The sequence below is a fragment of the Oryctolagus cuniculus genome, chromosome 4 (genome assembly GCF_964237555.1).
Source record: "Oryctolagus cuniculus chromosome 4, mOryCun1.1, whole genome shotgun sequence".
Lineage (NCBI taxonomy): Eukaryota > Metazoa > Chordata > Mammalia > Lagomorpha > Leporidae > Oryctolagus > Oryctolagus cuniculus.
In genome coordinates, this window is record NC_091435.1 from 148,909,637 (window position 1) to 148,928,949 (window position 19,313).

The 19,313-nt window shown below is 49.1% G+C and overlaps 1 protein-coding gene across 4 annotated transcripts in view; it reads left to right on the top strand.

Annotated features, from left to right (window-relative positions):
• The first annotated feature begins 550 nt into the window (after positions 1–550).
• CPNE4 (copine 4) overlaps positions 551–19,313 on the top strand; it is a 526,674-nt gene continuing 507,911 nt past the window's right edge. The window contains exon 1 of one of the 4 annotated variants that reach the window (XM_051818460.2): positions 551–705. In XM_051818460.2, coding sequence (XP_051674420.1) covers positions 650–705 — 56 coding nt within the window. In that variant the 5' untranslated portion in view covers positions 551–649. Of the gene's footprint in view, positions 706–3,059; positions 3,223–8,341; positions 8,569–19,313 lie in introns of those variants that run through there. The other 3 variants (XM_002722063.5, XM_051818461.2, XM_070072818.1) reach the window with 3 other exon arrangements.

Here is a 19,313-nt window from a genome sequence, read left to right on the forward strand (position 1 = left end):
TCAGGGCTTCTTAGAGGGCCCTCTCCTGCTTTCCAGTAATACAACCTGCCTTAGGCATACAGACGAACAACAGAGAGGACACATCAGTCCCTTCTCAAAATCACATGAAATAGGAAAAAAGAGCACATTCTGAGCTATAAATAGCCCTGGGGTGAGAATTCAAGGTTCTTATTTGATCCACAGTCTCAAAAATAAATCCTGTTATTTACAGCAATCCCCTTGACTAGTTGAGTATGTAACCATCCTTCAGCTCAAAAGAAGAAAAAAGGGAAAACAGAGATTCAATTTCAAAACAAAATGCTCACCCTGACTCATTCAGGGAAGGATCCAAGGTTTTTGATGCAGGGCACTGAGTCTCTGCCTGTTTTTCTCCTTCATCATCTGCTACCCTTAAAAAATGGTATCAACTGCATTGGTAAGAATCCACATGTCTTTCCTTTTGTTCCCTGGCTCCAGTCCAGCGTTTGACTCGTCACACTGATGGGTGAGATGCCTTTCCTATTGGCATAGGACACTGAACGGACGCCTCCCCAGCTATTATCAAACAGGGACTGGGCGAGCAAATCCACCCTGGGCTGGAGTCTCCTCTGCGGCTTGGGAACACCAGGGCCACCGTGCCTCTGTGGCTTGGCTTTAAAGCATTTTGACCATGGCTGTGGAACCCAGCAGCAGCTCGGAACCCACAAAAAGGAGAGGTGGGAGGAGGTGAGTGGCACAGACAAGCAGATGTTGGTCTTTCGGTTGTCGAGGGGACCCAGGCTAGTGGGCAACTTGCTGTGGGGGCAGTGATTGAGAACACAGCTTATTAGCCAGTGATGATCAGCAGAGGAGCTGCTGATTTCAGATGAGAGGTGGGAGTACACTCTGCTTATCTGCCCTGCAAAGAGCCTTTCTGAATATACCTTCAGTTCATGCCTTGAGAAAAAATCCCAAGTTTCTGGCATAAAGCTGCATGTGTGTTCTGCATGCTGGCTTGCAGGCAACTGTTTGCTTCTAATTAGGGAGCTGGAGCCTGCTAGCAGAGGAAACCATATTTGTCACAAGTTGTGGCACTGTGTTCAGCTGGTGTATCTTTTCTTTGAACTGGGGGTGGGGAGGGGGTCAGACATACCTGTGCTGGGTTTTTCTCTATGAACTTTGTAACTTCTACTCTATGTCTACGTGTTCATTCATTCTTGGTTGCTGCTTCCTGTCTTGCTTCAATTAACACTTCCTCCTCTCCCAGTAGTAACTGTGCTCCCTGGTCTAGTCATTCCAATCACCCCAGACCCATGCATATTGTAGACAGAATAAAACTTACTTGTGCAGGTTGCTGTAAAAATTAAATGGGGTGGTATGTAGAGTGCTGAACAGATGCCTGGAAATAGCACAAGCTCGGCACATCTGAATTCGTCTTCTCTTGCTTATTGAAAAGAAGGTTTCTGTTAAATTTAACAAATGTTTGTTGACTACTTGTTAAGGGACAGATGCACTTTTCTAGGCATGTGGGTTATAATAATGAATAATACAATGAGACAGAAGTATCATCTACCTTCACAGAACTTGAATTCTAGAAGACCACAGTCAACGTGCAAGGAAATGCCCTTTTCTTCCCATCTTTGCAAGTTCACTCCAACTCAGACTTCACGTTTATCTCCAAGACTACTTCTTCATAAAATCTGGAAGAAATGTTTTCTGATTTCACATTTTCAGTTACTTGACACCCACCATCTGCCCTCTTGTTCCTGGGAGGAGAACCCAAAACACTCCTTGGAGAGCCATCCCCCTGGCCATCACTCTCAGTATGAGGATGAGGTGTCGATCCCCCACACCCCAACTCCAGCAGTTCAGGAGAGCAAATTGCAGTTTCTGACCCTATGCCCTGTGGAAGGCCAAGCCCATTCTGTAATCCCATATCCCCAGCCACAACGGCTTGATGGGCTTTGCATAGCCACATGGCATAAGTTTGTCCAAGGCGAGTCCCAGGGTCGACCTGGGTTCCCTAGGATGCTTTCTAAGGTGTTGGTTTAGTGTTGTCCTACTTAAGAAGGGTTTCAGAGGCTACTGGGGGAAGACCAATGTAATTTTTCTTGCAGAAGTTGCTCCCCTGCTTCTTCCCAACTGATTCTACAGAATTGCTAATGGGTTGCCTGATCTGTATCCCATTATTTCATCTACTCTGTCCTTGGAAAATGGGAACTCTGTAGTTGGTGAAGAGCTCTTGGCTGATAACCCCCCTGCTTGAAAAAAGCCTAGTTAGTGCATTGCACAGCGGGCAGGAAGCCCTCCCACATCCTGGTACCCTTTGCAGCACTGTCCATGGCACGCCAAGGCCACAGAGAGCCACTCCTGTGTTGCTTTATGGATTCTGAAGCCCTGCTTGTGAATCTGGTGGTACCCGTATGCTGAGTTTAGCTGCCTGGTTTATCCGCGGCTGCAGACACAAATCACAAACAGCGCTCAGGTGTGTCTCTCTATCGCAGATTTACCTGATTTTGACTTTGAGTTTGCAGGATAAAAGCCATTCTTTCAACAGCGCTTTTAACACGTGTCTGTGGTTGGTCCTTACGTATGTCTTTAAACTTAGGTACATCCATCGCCGTGTCAGGCCACGCCGCAGATGCTGGAGACAGGCAGGTGAGCAATACCAGCACCATTGTTGGTGACAACAGAACATTCATCCACGAAGTTTCTGGGACTGTGCGCATCAAGAGTGTGGCTCCCAGCCTCTCCCACCGCGCGGCTGCGCTCTGCCCTGGAGAGAGGCGGGTCCAAGCGCTGAGAAACACGCACGCAGGTCCCTGCGAAGCCGCGAGCAAGAGAGGGAGAGAGCGAGCGAGCGGCCAGGCCAGGGTGCCCCCACGTGGGCCCTGGGACTGAGGGCGTGGAGAGGCGCGGGCTTCGCGCGGAGCAGCCAGGCCAGAGGGCGCTCTCGGGGGCTCCGCGCTCGGCTCCGGCCAGGCTCTGCGCGGGCTCCGCCGGAGGGTGGCGACGTCGGCGGGCGGTGCGTGTCCTCGCCGCCGCCCGGCGCTCCCGGAGTCGGCTGAGCAGCCCGCCCCGCCCCGCGTGGAGCCAGGGCTTCCGGGGACGCCGGACCCGCGGCTCCGTTGAGCTCCCGCAGCCGCCGCCGCCGTGCCAGGCTCCGGGGAGCCGGGAGCCCACCTCGCGCTGCAGCTGCTCGCGCGCCTCCTGGGGTGAGCGACCCCTGCGGCCGGCAGGTGAGTGACCCCGGCGCCCCATGGGGTAAGTGAGCCCCTCACGCCCCTCGAGGCCCCCAGTCGCTCGCCCCCGGGTGAGTGACCGCCTCGCGCTCGGGGGCCGCGGGCGGGACCAACTTTGAGCCGCTTGTGGCTGCTGTGCTGTGCTAGCTGCGGCCGCGCCTGACTCCCTGGTCAGAGGAACTTTCGCATCGCACCCCTGGTCCGGGGACGCGCGCCCGGGTGAGGCGGGTGCAGGGTGCGCTGTTTGGAAACAGGGAGTGGGTACGGAGTCGCGGCTGGATCCGCGGCCGCCCCGACGGGAGGGCGCTGTGGGGCGTGGTGCAGCTCTTGGCTCCGCGGTAGCAGGACCCAGCTGTTGCTCCCCGCCCCCACCCGAGTACTCAGCTCCGCTCCCGGTCGGTCCCCGCAACCGCACCGGCTCTCGCCCTCCCCCCCCCCCCCCCCCAGCCTCCACAGCTGGACTCAGCCCTCAGCTGCCCCTCCGGTCGGACCCAGCTCTTGTCCGCCCCGACAGCCGGAGCCAGCTCGCCACTCCCCACCGCGCCACAGCTGGAGCGAGCTTTCGATCTCACCACACCATAGCTGGACTTGGCTTTCAGCCCCCGCCCCTACACCTACAGGTGGACACACCTTTCGCCCCCCATAGCTGGACACAGCCACCTCTCCCCAACCCCCTGCACAAAACGCCAGGTCCCGCAACACTCAGCTGCGTTCCCTGCTCTTGGGCTTCAAACTAAGGCGCCGACTCGGCGACGAGTGCAGGGACGAAGCCCAGCCCCCAGGCACCCCCCTCCATTTAGGGAAGTAGCAGGGGGCCGGTCTGAAGGGGCCATTGGCCGAGGAGATGAGGCCCCGCGGGCTGTCGAGGGCGGCCCACGCCAGGTCCTCGGTGGGCAGCGGGCCGCGCCCCGGGGACTCTCAGGAAAGGGCAGGTGCGCCAGTCGGGGAGCTGCGGGCTGGGCTCCAGGGCCCAGACTTGGTAAAGCCTCTGCCGCTGGGGCCTCGAGGCAAGAGCCCGGGAGAAGCGCGCGGGGCTCGGGAGGGCGACGGGCAGAGGAACAGGGAGTGCCCAGAAACTTTGCAGCCCGCACGCACCTGGCCCGCCGAGCCTCCAGGGCTGGCCACTGTGCAGTCCCACGTTTTGTACAAAACGGCGCAGAACCAACCAGCCCCTCGTCCTCTGGCTGCTTTGCCAGCGGATTTTTATAAGCACCGCTCTGGTTTTCCTTGGCTCCCCTGGTTTTGTTTCCTGAGTAGCAATTTTGAGCTGTCCAATGTACTTAGAAGTGTTCTTAAACAGATTAAATCTTGCTCTTTAAACTCAACAAAACAACCTTAACTTCAAGTAAAGTACTCTCTTCTCCCAGCGCCTGTCCTTACTCTGTTCTTAGCCATCTCTGTTCTTAAAGGCATTTGTGTTCTGCTTTTTTACCTTTTATCAAAATAAGCTAAAAACCCTCCAAGTTTCCTTGAACCCGGATTTTAACTCCATGAAGATATTTTGTAGTGTCTGCTGGTTGCACTTCATAGAATACCCCACTTCAAGCTGGTGGCAAGACACTGCTTTATCTTATTTGGTGCTTTGCAAGCTAAAGACGGTCCCATGTCTTCTTGTTAACCAGAAGAGCTCAGGATGGCTCTTAGAGCTTCATTCCCCTCACTCAGCTGTTGCTTCCAGGTTGAACTTGCTCTGTGTGCCCATTTTTAAAGATAAACTGACAGGCACTTTGGCTCAGAGGAGGTCAAAGGTTCTCACTGGTAGGGGGTGGCTAAAAATAGAGGGAGGGTTTGGGAAAGATAGCTGGAACACCTGTGTTCATAGTGCACACAAGTAAACATCAGCCTTTCTTCACCTGTCTGGGATGGGGAGGTTCTGATGGTGTCCCAGTACCAACATCAGACCACTTGGGAGCCCTGGGATTTCCCCTTGAGCTTACATGAAAAGGTGCCTGTTGAGTGGGTGGATGAGAACACTTGCCAGGGATGGGACCAGTGAGCTACTGGTGCATCACCATGGGAGACCCCCTGGACCGTCCAGCCTCCTCTCCTGTGAGTGGTCAGCTTCACTTTTGTTCTTGGGGACATGGGACCAGCATGCTTTACTGGGAACAAGCATTGGTGGGGTGCAGTGAGTTTCCCAGCATGAGACAAACACTTTACTAGCACTTCTAAATAGTTCTTCTGAAAATAATGTCTCTGAAGTTGTTTCTTAGTTGTAAAAGAAAAACGAAGACTTCCTGTTCTCTCTAGGTCTCTAGTAGCAGTGTGACCTTTTGCTTGAATTACTGGTTTGTCCTAAGAGGACCTTGCTTTTAGAGGTTTTAATTGACAGGTGTCTTATTCTGAAGTCTCCCTTGATCTGCATGTTGATGTGCTGACTAAAAATACCTCATTTCAGTTAGTTGGAAGGAAAGGTGTTCTGTTTCCAGAGTAGGAAAGTTTGGATTCTTCTTAGCATCAGATGGTTTGAATCCCTTATCATGACTGTAAACCTTAAGCTTATACTGACTCTAATGAATAATCCCAGAAAATAAATAGGCTAAGAGTGGAGCCTTTCTCCTGTGTGCATTAGAATCTTGGCATTTAGCTGAACATACTTACCAGGTTTGCTCCATGTCTCCGCTCTGCACGTTCCCTGGAATGTACCAAATACCTGAGGCCACTATGGACACCTTTATTCCAGTAAGGAAAGGATTTCTCCATGTAACTGTATTGGAGGTGAGCAGCCAATGTTGTCTACAGTCAGTGCCCCACATGTTCAGAGGGTTCGGATCCAGGACAAAGAATGAGAAATGTACTCTGACAGGACCAGCCTGACCGAATGGGTGCAAGTCTGCACGCTGGTCGGGAACATCATGGCCCAAGCCTGTGCATACTTAAGCAGAGACATGAGAAGAAGATCTGTATTTCATGTGTTTCCAAGAAGGAAAGGAGAAGAAACAGGCTAAATTTTCTCTGTATATTTGATCTTTTCTTTTTTTCATCTTGTTAATATTTTTAAAACAAACAAAACCCTCTTTGGATCTATGCTGTAACCCAAAGCCATATTTCCTTGGCAACAGTAGTCAGTACACAAGGGTTACAAAATATCAAGACAGAAAAATTTCAGATGCATTCAAAATCAAATGCCACATGGTTCAAGACCATCCTTTGGTGCATTAAAACTGACCTTCCTGCATTTACTAATAGAGTTGCCTTTCTTTTGATTAAATATGGATGCTAAAGAACTGATTACAGATTTTAATTGTTTTGAGGATCCCCAAAGAAATCCCCTAATTTTTTTTTTTTTTTTTTGAGGAACGCACGTCATGAAAATTTAGGTTGGGGGCCACAAATACATTTTCTGGGTAAGGCCAAAATCAAGCTCATATTCAAAACAGGTCAGGTAAGATGTGGCATCTGTTCTATGTTATTTGAAATGGAGCATCTGTACTGAAGGATCTATTAGCGTTAAATTCATCTAGTATCATATCTGCTGCAACTTGTGACTGCATAGGAAAACATAATAGTGGGTAATACACTTTCAGACTTTCCTCAACTAAAAATTCCATTTATGTGGGAGCTTGATGGACTTCTACATGGTTAGGATATATGATAGATAATTCCCCTAATTTTGCAAACCCTAGGAAAGCCTTTATTTGCTGTATTCTTTGCACAGCTTTTTGAGAACTGCTAGTTTTTAGCTCAGTGAGTACAGAAGGCCTGAAGACAGGTCTTGAGAAGAGGAGAGGGGTGCCGCTGCCGTCTGCGGACGGTTTATTCCAGTCTAGGTATAGTGCACTCCTTGGGGGAGCATTCAAGCTGATCTGTTCCAAACTCCTTACCAAGCCGTGGACGGTAACTTCATGCCTTTGAGTCTATGACTCTCAGAGCTGCAAGAGCGCTTCTCGCTCCTTAGTTTGACAGACATGGACGCTACAACCCAGAGAAGTGACTTGCTGGAGATCAGAGACTCAGGGCAATCTTCTTGACCACTCCTGTCATGGTAAGACACAGTCTCGTGGTGGTGCCCTCTCTGGAGCCACGTGGGATCATGTGAGGGACAATGAGTTGAGGCAGGGCTCCCACCTCTGCTGGCGAGTTGAGAGGAGCACGCTTGCGGAACACTGTGCGCGCGCTCTCTCTCTCTCTCTCTCTCTCTCTCTCTCTCTCTCTCGGAGCCCATGAAATAATTACCCAGTAGCTGGGATTAAATTTGTATGCACTCATTGTCTGCAGCTATCTCTGTTAACGTGCATGCTTTGTGAAGAACTGCCCAGACACAGCCTTAATTTTCTATCTTAAATGTCATGATTGAGTCCATAAAATAAACAAACAAAAAAAGATTTTAGGAATGTTTGCAGCTCCAGGAACCCACAGGGGATTCCTTGATTCTGTTTTAAACGAACAGCCCATTCCAAAAGGACACACTTTTCCACATTGCTTTTACACGTCTGACTCAGAGTACTTCTAACTTCGTTTTTCTTACCGCTTAGACAACTAGAGGACCTTCTCCCTGGAAACACCGGGGTGGGGGAGGGATACAGTATTTCAGAGTAACCCCACAAACCTCAGGTTTGAGCTGTACAGACAAGACCTTTCTTCTCTAAGGGAGCCCCAAATCTCAGCGCAGTTCATCCCGCCGCTTTGGAGGGGACCCCGGCGCGGGTTCTGCGGGCAGAAGGCCCCGGCCCACCAGGGTTGGCATTGGTGCGGATGGTCGCTAGAGGGCGCCAGAGCACCGGCGGAGCCCAGCCCTGGGGCCCACGCGCCGCCTGGCAGGTTCAGGGAGTTGGTTTGAAGCGCTCCAGGTGACCCTTCTGTTTGGATTACCTGGCTCTGTGGAGGGAGAGTCCAGTGGTCCCTTGCATTGCCTAGTCAGATTGCTCACAGGCGGGCTGGCCAGCCTGGGTGTCCCCGGCTGTACCTGCCAGGCTGTCCGGGGTCTGCCGGCCCTTGGTTTCCTGGGTCTGCTTTCTGGAAGAGCTATGGGTCCAGGAATGCCTGATTGGAATCTTGGAATAGTTTTCAAGCTACGGGCCTTTGGATGAATGGCTTCACCCCAGGGAATGCTAGCTTCTGGGAAGTGGGTCTTGCAGTGGTTGTGAACGGGAACTTCCCGAAGCATTTTGATCCTGGTTCCTTGTCTGGGGAGTGTTCCTGAGACTTCCCACTCTCCCCTGTATCTGAGCCTCTTCCCCTTCTCTGCACCTACCGGGACCTGGGCAGCGCAGGCTCCCCCACTCACGTGTGCGGCGGCAGGTGGCACCGGTGTTTATGCTGAAAGCCAAGTGGGACTCTCAGAGCGAAGCTTTTCAAGTGGCAGAGCGGCAGACGTGGGAAATCACAACACGCGTGGTACCTGTGAGGAGAGGGGCAAACACAGGCGGTAAGAAATGAGGGCACTTCTGCTTTACCTGTCCTGTTACCCTCAGGTGTTTTCCAAGGAATCCAGTTGATGTAGGTGATTCTGAAGAAGAAAGGGAGAGAGTCAGATTCATACAGAAGGCACCTTGATACGAGAGAGAGAGAGAGAGAGAGAGATGTTTTCCATCCACTGTTCATGTCCGCAACAGTCGATGCTGGGCCAGGCCAAGGCCAGGAGCTTGAAATTCCCTTCCTGTTCTGCATGGGAGTTGAGGACCATCTGCTGCTGCTTTCTCTGGGTCTGCATTAGCAGGGAGCTGGGACCTGAAGCAGAACTGGGACTCAAACCCAGCCACACCAGTGCGGGGTGTGGGTGTCCGCGCCTCGGCTAAACCACTTATGCCCCAGGTATATTCCTGACAGTGCTAACAGAGCTTCTTAAATCCCGTCATCTCACATTGCTGCCCTATATGTGTGATTTTTATTCAATAGCATATTAAAATAAAGGGTGGACGCTGTGTCTCAGTAGGTTAATCCTCCGCCTGTGGCACCAGCATCCCATATGGTTACCAGTTCAAGTCCCGGCTGCTCCTCTTCTGATCCAGCTCTCTGCTGTGGCCTGGGGAAGCAGTAGAAGATGGCCCAAGTCCTTGGGCCCCTGCACCCGCGTGGGAGACCTGGAAGAAGCTCCTGGCTCCTGGTTTCGGATCAGCATGGCTCTGGCCATTGTGGCCATTTGGGGAGTGAACCAGTGGGTGGAAGACCTTTTTCTCTGTCACTGCCTGTAACTCTACCTCTCAAATAAATAAATAAAATCGTCTAAAATTAATAGAGGCCCAAATAATGGACTTAACCCAATTAAACAGGCAAGTACTTTCTGAAGGAAATGTGAGAGAACTATACCACCAAGAAACCTCATCATAAAGTGGAGGGTTCTGAGACTATGGAAATAAGAATTCTATTTTCAATCATGAAATATTAGAGGGGCAGTGGAATGAAAAAGCTGTGCTTTCTCCTTGCCGGTTAAACAGCAGCCAGGTTTATGTCTGCTAGTAGGCAGTGGGGGTGCAGGGTGAGTGGTTTGATGTCTTGGTAATGGCATATGCAGTTCTGGACAAGTGTCTTAGAGGCAGAAATTGCTGTGACAAGTGGAGGATCGCAGGCGGTGCGCCCCTGGTGCGTGCTGCTGCAGAGTCAGGAATGGCCGCCTGGGCTCATGTGTGTTGCTGTTGACAGGTGGACTACAGAGTGCCAGTGTCTTTTGCTCAGTGCCTCTTCCATGACTTGCTTGGTTGTGCATCATGTTGCAACAAAGGCACGAGTGATATGAGGACAAGCGTGGAAACAGCTGATTTGTGGGGCAGCTAGGAACCCTCTTCCTGGCCCCTGGCCTGATGTAATTTCAAAAGACAGGGAACTAAATGCTTCTAGTAGAATCAAAGAATGTGAGAGTGGTGCAATCCCATAAAACTAGGCCCAGCCTCCCTCATTTCCAGGTGAGAAAACACAGGCCTGGCATGCTAAGTGCCTCCCCCAGTCTTCTGGTGAGGGGTTACAGTGAGGGTAGAGGCTTCCTCTCTCTGGCGTTGTGTTCTCCTGGCTCACACCCCTGCCATCTCTCCTATTCACCACGTGCTGGGTGAAAGCTGGCCTCTTCTCTTTTTCATGACTGAATCCGACACCGCATCAGGCACCTACTAATTAATTGCTCAAAACATTTTGGCAAAGGGGAGTGTTTGGTGGAGCAGCTAAGACACTATTTGGGGTACCCACATCCCATATTGGAGTGCCTTGCTCTCCATTCCAGCTCCCTGCTAAGTGCACCCCAGGAAGCAGCAGGTGATGGATGGCTCAAGTGGTTGGATCACTGCCACCCACATGGGAGATCTGGATGGAGTTCCTGGCTCCTAGCTTTAGCCTGGCCCAGCCCTGGCTGTTGTAGGCATTTGGGGAGTGAATTGGATGATGGAAGGTCTCTGTTTCTTTCTCTTCTCTCCCTCTCTTTTTCAAATAATACGAAAGTTCTGGTAGACTGCACAAACTATGTTCTTTCTTCCTTGCTTTTATTCAGGAAGTGTGCCAAGAAATCTCTGGCCTACAGTGCGGTTTAGTAAAGACAAATAGATATTTTTTTAAGTTTTCTTATGATCAGTGCTTAAACTTTGAAAATAAGTGGACTTGGTGTGAACCCTGGCTCTGTGATTCAATAGCTGTTTGACTTTTCTGCTTCTGTTTCATCTGTTTTCATCTGTTTTATATGGAGATGCAGCTGGGTAAGGCACAAGAGGACGCAGCCACTGGGGTGCACATGTTGGCCTTTCTGACTTTCCACTCCTGCATTCTGCGCTTCTGAGAGGCTTTGAGAGGGGGTATAGTGATTTGTGAAAAGTAATTTAAGTTTATTTCAGATCATCTGCACTTATCTTACAGAAAAAGTAAAATCAGACAATTACAAGTTTTCCAAAAGTTCAAGTAGAATACATTGCATAAATAAACTCTGTATGGATTTACTATTTTTGGTACTCAAATAAACTCCTTTCACTTCTGTTTTCGATGAATGTTTCGTAGTACCCTCTCATATTGTCCCTGATGGACAATTTATAGGAATGATTTCCAGGATGATCTGGCTCTGTGTGCATTTTACTCGGTGCTCTGATTTCCGATCCTGGCCCTCACCTCACATGTGCTCTGTTGCATTTGCAAGGCTGTCCCCTGTGTTGTGCACAGATAGGCAGGATTGCGTGTGAGTAAATGGTCTTGAGGCAGGCATCCCTGAGTTTGAATCTCAGCTTTGCTTAACCTGCTGAAGTTCAGTTTCCACAACATAAAGTGAGGATGATGACACTGTCTGGGCTGCTGGGGAGCTGTGAAGTTTGCTGGTGCCTGGAGATTGCAAAGGCTGAAGGCATGGGAATAAGTAGGTACCCTCTTCCTAGTGCTTTGCTGTGCTGCAGGGGAACTGTGAAAATCAGGAGTGTGTTTCTGAATGTATGTAGAAATCAGCCACAAAATCGAGCTTCCCTTAGCTACTGACACACTCAGTGCCCTTCCTTCCCTCTCCTGCTCCCAGGCCTGTTCCCACCCTGAGCCACAAAAGAAGCCTTAAAGATTACACTGGAGCTTGTGTAAGATAAAACATTCTTTGTTCCTGCTGCCTCCAGTTTTCTTTCCAATCCAAGAGATGTTTGGTCCTGGCCCCAGGTACACAGCCAGAATACAGAACCCACCCCTGCATTCTGCACGGCCAGCAGCAGGCACTTGGCGTATGTGACTTAAAGTAGCTCCTACCTTTGCCCAGAAAGGATCTTAGGCAGCCAGCAATAGACAACATACTGGGATCTCTCGCCGCTATCAAGTCCAAAATGCTATCAGCATAAAATAGTTTCTTTTTCTTCTGGGAGTCAGAAGCGGCATGCCTGTCTGCACGTTGTGATCACACACCTGAGCACCGATCGCAGACTCCTGGAGGACTTTGTTAGAACACTGAGGCGTAGGCTCTGCCTCCAGGGTCTCCGGTTAAGTGGGTCTGTGCTGGAAGTGAAATGGTTTGTATTTCTAGCCCTTTCCCAGCAGCTCATGCTGCTGGTTTGAAGACTACATGTGGAGAACCAGAGCCTTAAATATTTACTTTAAAGAGACAAGCTGTGCGTATTCTGTCCTGGGTAGGACCACTGAGAGCTGCATTCATGGTGAAGGCGGGGATGTGACATTTACTCGAGCACCTGTGACATTTGCTGTGTGCCAGGTACCTTACTGGGCACACTACGCAGATTGTGCTGTTTAATCCTCACACCACCCAACCCGCCTTGAGACCCTCTCATTGGTCATGCCAAGTGTTGTGCCAGGCTTTGGGCAAATGCAGTGAACAAGACAGACCTCGACCGTCTGGATATTATATTTCAGCAGGGAAGACGTGCTGCAGCAAATAAGTATCAGAGTGATTAGTCTGATCCAGAGAACAGGGAAGACCCTGTTATGCTAAGTAGCTTGGCTCCGATAACACAGTGACTGGGAGACAAAATAAATTCAAAAACAATTTTACTCCAACATGTACCATCCTTCCACTAAAAAGAGCTCAAACCTTTTGGTCTAATAACTCATTTAAATTCCTAAAAAATTATGAAGAATCCCAAGAGCTTTTTTTATGTGGATTAAATTAATTGATATTTACTGTATTAGAACTTAAAACAAGGTGGTTTACCCTTTGAGAACCCACTATACTAAAATAAACTATGCTGCAAATAGTGATATCTTCCATGGGATGTGAATCCTGAATTATTTTGATGATTTTTATATTCATCAAGGATTGGAAACTTCACATTGCTTTCTTTTTTAAATTTTTAAATTTTTATTTATTTTTTTGACAGGCAGAGTTAGACAGTGAGAGAGAGAGAGAGAGAAAGGTCTTCCTTTTTCTATTGGTTCACTCCCCAAGTGACCGCTATGGCCGGCGCGTTGCGGCCAGCGTGCTGCGCCAATCTGAAGCCAGGAGCCAGGTGCTTCCTCCTGGCCCCCATGCAGGTGCAGGGCCCAAGGACCTGGGCCATCCTCCACTGCACTCCTGGGCCACAGCAGAGAGCTGGACTGGAAGAAGAGCAACCAGGACAGAAATGGCACCACAACTGGGACTAGAACCCTGGGTGCCAGCACCGCAGGCGGAGGATTAGCCTAGTGAGCCGTGGCTTCGGCCCACATTGCTTTCTAAACATAATTTTTTTTTAATGCAAGGGTCTCTTTTTAATCTTAGCCTGTATTTCTAGTGATGATCACCTCCTAAAGAAAAAGTTGACTTGCTTGGGATTTGCCTTTTTTTTTTTAATAAAATTTATTCATTTATTTGAAATTCAGAGCCAGAGAGAGAAAGAGAGCGAGTGAGCGAGTGAGCGAGCGTGCACTTCCATCCATTGGTTCACTCCCCAAATGGCTGCAGTGGTTAGAGCTGGACCAGGCCAAAGCCAGGAGCCAGGAGCTTCATCCAGGTCTCCCATGTGGGTACAGAGGTCCAAGCAGTTGGGCCAACTTTTGCTGCTTTTCTCAGGCTGTTTGTAGGGAGCTGGATCAGAAGTGGAGCAGCCAGGATTTGAACTGGTACCCATCTGGGATGCTGGCGTTGCAGGTGGCTGCTTTGCCTGCTACACCATAATGCCAGTCCCAGGAATTACCTTTTAAAATATTTAAATATTTATTGATGTATTGAAAGGAAAAGTGGGCTGAGATGCAGTGGCTTTATTGTCTCTTGAAGGATCTTGGGCCCAGCTGAGGGCATTTTGAAAACAGCTTCCAAGAGCTTGCCAAGGGCATTGCGTTCAACTTCCTCCTGCTTCAGGCTGCTGTACCGGGATCCAGAGGCAGCAGGCTGAGGGATCAGCTTTGCTGGATCCTTGCAGTAAGAGGAATCGATGAATGGCTGGGCCTGGCTGCTTTAAGCTCATGTGTGATGTTGACAGCTACATCGTGTTTAATCATTGGTTAGCAACTGAAATACTGCCCTCTCCCATCGTTCCCGTTTGCTGTTTTCCTTTGGTGGGTAATGGGCCGTGGGTGCTCAGACTCTGATGCTGTGGCCGACTCTGAGTGCTTTATGGTGTTGTTAGCCTTATCTGAGTAGCATCAACTGAATCAGAGCTGACATCACATGCAGTGTGGTTCTCAATGGATAATCAATGAATTTAAACCTCTTCTTAATCTTACAGAACCAAACGAACACAGCAGGGGTCGGGTGAGCACTGTAGCAGGATTACTGTGGTCATTTTAACGCAGTGCATCCTTGGAGAAGAGTTATAAAAGAGGGACTCAGACAGCTGTCTGATTGGTTAGGTATTTTTTTTAAAAAAAATGTTTATTTGAGATGGGGAGAGATTTTCCATTCATTGGTTCACTTGCCCAAGGCCCATAACAGCTGGGGTTGGGCCAGGCTGAAGTCAGGAGCCTGGAACTCCATTTGACTCTCCCAGGTGGGTGGCAGGACCCAGCCACTCCACCCATCACTGCTGCCTTCCAGCATGTATGTTAGCAGGGAGCTGGAATGGAGAGTGGAGCTGGGACTCAAACCCAGGCTACTCCAATATGGGATGTGGGCGTCCATGGGCGTCAGCTGGCAGCTTAACCGCTAAACCAAACACCTGCTCCTTGTTGGGTCTTTCTGACATCAAACACCTGGATTACTGGCTCACTTTTAAAATTTGTGTCAGATGTTTGATGTCACAGAGGCACAACCCACCTCCAAGACAAGCAAACCAAAAAGTTTGTGTTGCTGGATTGTGCTCAGGAGAAGATGAAATTCACCTTGCAGCATCTTGGCCGTTGCTGCCTGGCAGCTTCATGGGATCCCAAGCACGAGTGATTGTGCCAGTGGCTCACATCTCCTTTTCAGGATACATCAACTGGGAATCTGGGATAGGTCCCACAAGGGGCCACCTCCTAGGAATTCTTTTTGTGATGCTCTTGTGCTTCTTTAAGTTGTGAGCTGCTTCCCCAGAGTTGGAGAATTCTGGCTCAGCGGGCTCCTGTGAGCAATGCATGCCTCCTTCTAAACTGGGAGCCCTCTGGTTTTGCTTGGTGAAGAGCAGACCTGCTTTCCGAACCTGCGTATCTGCCCTCTGTTTGCTTGCTTGTCAGCCGAGTCAGGCAGACTACAAAGAGCCTTGCTGCCTGCAGCTGGAATGGGTGAAAGTTGCTGTGGGTGAATGGATGGAAATCTGCCTAATATAATGGAAACATCATTGTCCCTAAGCTGGGGATGGAGGGAAGCGATAATACTCAGTGAGGAGGGACTGGTGCTTGCATACTTAGAAACTTGCATCTCTCTTTGCTTGTGTAGTCAGGGACAATTCTCTTAGCTGTCCCACTCCCTTCCTATGTTTCATGAGTGTTCATGGTCTAAGCTTGTTGCACTGAGATTTTTCCTGCTTAAGGCAAATCTAAGATCTCTAGTCCCAAATGACCTTGTCCAAGAAGATCCTCCATGACAAGGACCAGCAAGCAGTTCCCAAGGCAATCGCAGTGTGCATACGTGTTTGTAAGTGAAGCTTCATGGGAATACAGTCATTATGTGTGGTTACATTTTGCTGCTTTCACAGTGGCTGAGCGGGATCATTGCAGCACAGACCACGTGGCCTGCAGAGCCTACTGTTCGGTTCTTTATAGGAAAAGTTTACCAGCCCCTGCCCTGGGCATTTTTTTAACTTGGTCATCTCTGGGAGGAGAACAGACACAGACTTCAGAACCTCCAAGGGAATGTTACTCTGAAATATGGACTGTGGGCTAGAGTGTCGCTCCCCCTCTTCGTGGAGGAACGACTGTTCTTTTGTCTGCTCAGCCCTCCCCGGGTTTGCTGCTGGTTCTTCCCGGGTTGGCTACCGACCCTTCCACCTCCGTGGAAGGGCGGTTCCCCCTGCCGCTTTCCCCACTTCCGCGGGGGAGCGGCACACCGCCGGCTGGCTCTCTCGGGGGCTGCTCAGATGTTCCTTCAGATAGATGTTCCTGGTGCATGTTGTCTCTCTCCTCCTTTATAGTCCTCTTCCACCAATCCCAACTCTGCTACCCACACGCCAAGTACGCTGCTCTCCTCCAATCAGGAGCGGATCAGCTCCTGCAGGTTACTGGTTGAACTGGAGGCAGCTGTGTAAAGTTGTTTTTACTCTTCTCCCAGCGCCATATTGTGGGAGAGCAGATGCATAGAATAAGTCTTAATTCCAGTAACTTAGTCTAGTCCGAGTTGCTCCCCACACTAGAGACCTGAATGGTAGTTCTACCTGAATGGTAGAACTTTGTTGCTATGCTTTGTGAGGACCTTGCACACATTTCCCCGTTTATAAAATAAAGATCCCTTATTTCATTTCTGAAGCTCCTTCTTACCCAATCATTTCAAATTATGTCAGTGAGAGAGGCAGTGAGGCATAAACACCCTTGGAGCCTCTGTACCCCAGTAGTCAAAGTGACACCCAAGTCCCTTGAGCCACCCTGAGTCAAGTTCACTTAGTATCAGCTGGACTTCTGAGGCAGGTACAAAAACTGTGGCCATCTGCTGTTCCAGGGTTATAGAGTGTTTTTCTTGGAGAGAGGATAGGGGACTTGAGAGCTGAGAGCATTGGTATTATGCTCGATGCTTGTTCTGAGTTGGGTTATGGAGATGGGGCTGCAGCACACATGGGTTGCTGTTTGTTTTCAGGTGTTCAGATGCTACCTCAAAAAGTCTCTGATGTGCAGGGTTGGATTTAACAAATGCTTGTACTGCAAGTGCCTCCTGACCATTCACTCTCACATCAGAATCATAGGTGAAAATCATACTTCCATCAGTTTCCAAAATTGCCCTGCAGGGAGGTGGACAGGAGGGGGACATACAGGAGAAGAGGTGATAGCAGTCACCTGGCTCCAATTGTCCTCTGCCTCCTAGGGGGAAAAACGTGAGGCATGTCACCCTCGGAGAGAGGCTCATCTTCTGCTGTGTGAATCGGTAGCCAGCTCCCTGCTCAAAGTATGCGCTGTGTTCCCTTTAGGAACTGGAGTCCCCAGTGCACATTTCCTGGTGACAGTCAGGGTCTCCATCTGCTCAGCTTCATAGGTTTGACCATGGGGCTATCATTTATTAATTCAGACATTTGGGAGGGAGACACACTGGCTGTGCTGAGATGCGAGCAGCGCCCCAGGCTCAGACTCTGCATCGGAATCCCAGGCTGCACCCAAGTTTTCCTCCCAGGCACTCCAGCCTCCAGTGAGCTGGGATTCACACGGAACAGCCCAGCTGGCCTTTCATCCATGGTAAGTGCCTTATTTGCTGTGGCAGGACAGATGGCTGAGAGCCACCGGGGGCGGGGGAGGGGGCAGGGTTCTCAGCTCTTGGCATCCATGAACAGGATGCAGCCCACTTGTTTCCTATCTGGTCAGAGAAGGGTAGAGGGTACAGGATGGGGCTGACACCAGAAGACTGCACCTGCTGCTGGGTTTGACTCTCGTACCTTTATACTCCGACTGAGAATTGGTTTCCTTTAATTCAGAGCTGTGATGGTGGTGAGAATGTGCTTAATGAAGCTTCACAAGTTTGAATGGCCTTCCCCAGCAGGCACAAGCTACGGACAGACAGACACAAAGGTATAGAGTGAGAATAAACTTTCCAGGTCCTCCTGTTTGAGGGGCAGCATCTATCCCTCTCTAGGCTTTTTGCTTCTGAGAGCTCCCGATTCTTACCAAACTTCTGTAAACCATTAGTGGCGCAACTGGAGGCAGAGGAATTGCTTTCTGATTTGTTAACAAAAGCAGAAGTGTGACAGTGTTACAGTTCTGTCTAGTGGCATCATTGTGCTGGGTGAGAGCATTGCGGCGAATTTTTCTGAACCCTGAGTCTCCTATGGGTGGCTTTTATCATTGTTTTAAAAAGTATGTGGACAAGTCCTAAGTATACAGTTGCAAACCTTTCCTGATTCCTTTATGATTGTATCTGTATATGCCCCAATAGTGAGTGTCTTCATTCATCAATTGTTTGTCAGATGTATTTTGTCACAGACTGATGCAATACTGCATCTATTCCTTTGAATCAAATTTGTTTAACTTTTATCTAATATAACATCTGTTTGAGGATTTCTGCTACCCATCATGGGGGGACTTAGGAGGTTTCATATATAATGAGATACATCCTGAGAGCATACGTTCCTTTTAGTAAGAGATGACAGTTTGTGCAGCATGCAAATGAAGATGCTGATATTTGGTTTCACCAAATTGGACACCGCTTAAAACTTTAACATACTTTTGTGTTTGTAAATGCTGATCCTAGCATTGTGAACCTTGATACTTGTTCTGCATTCTTGTTTCACAATTCCTTAGCCATGTACAAAAGGAAAGGAAAGAAAGGAAAATCTTTTCAAGATAAAACCTGATTCATAAAGGTGACAGCCGTGCCACATGCGAACAGTGATTAACAGCCACAGAATCTGCAGGCAGCTTTTTAAAAATAAAGTGAGAAAGCAGATTTTTCCCATTATTTCAGGTTTCGGTGCTTGCTCAAGTGCATCAGCCTGATTTTTCTAGACTTCGTTTCATTCTGTAGCAATTGCATCACCCTTCATGCCCTGCCAGTGCTGTATTGCTTACTTAAGTATTTCACAGAGATCCCTGGTTACTCTTCCCATGATAGCTGAGTCTCCATGACAATGATGTGATATATTAAAACCATAACTTCTTCTAAAATGGCTCGTTTTATGTCTACCATGTTTGGATGGGTAGACGTGAGAGCATTCCTGAGGCTTGTCCATTGGAATTGGCTTTCTTTAATTCAGAGCTGTGATGGTGGTGGGAATGTGCCTAAAAATAGTGTCACAAGTTTGAATGGCCTTCCACAGCAGACAGGCAAACAGACCGACAGATGGACAGAAAGATAGGTTTATATGAGGACTGGTGGTAGGGAAAGGAGTCCCTACTTTAACATTCAGTTTTCATTTTAGCAAAATAGATTAATTCCAGAAAGTGTGTTTTCATGAAACTCAATCCTCTGTAGCAAACTAACCAAGCATTGTTTTTCTGATTAATGAGCCCCTGACAACTTGCTTTGCTGCTCCTCAGGGTGTAGGGTGATGGATCGCAATCCCCTTGGAGAATCTGCTGCACACTGTGGATTCCCTCAGCCCCACCTGCCTGTACCCACAAACGTGCCTCCAGTTTCAGGGGTCCCTGAAGCTTAGCTCTCCACTTTCCCATTGTGTCTTCAATGGATGTGGTTTTAAACATTTTTTAAAAAATATATGTATGTTAACAGTCACAGTGTCGTGGCATTTC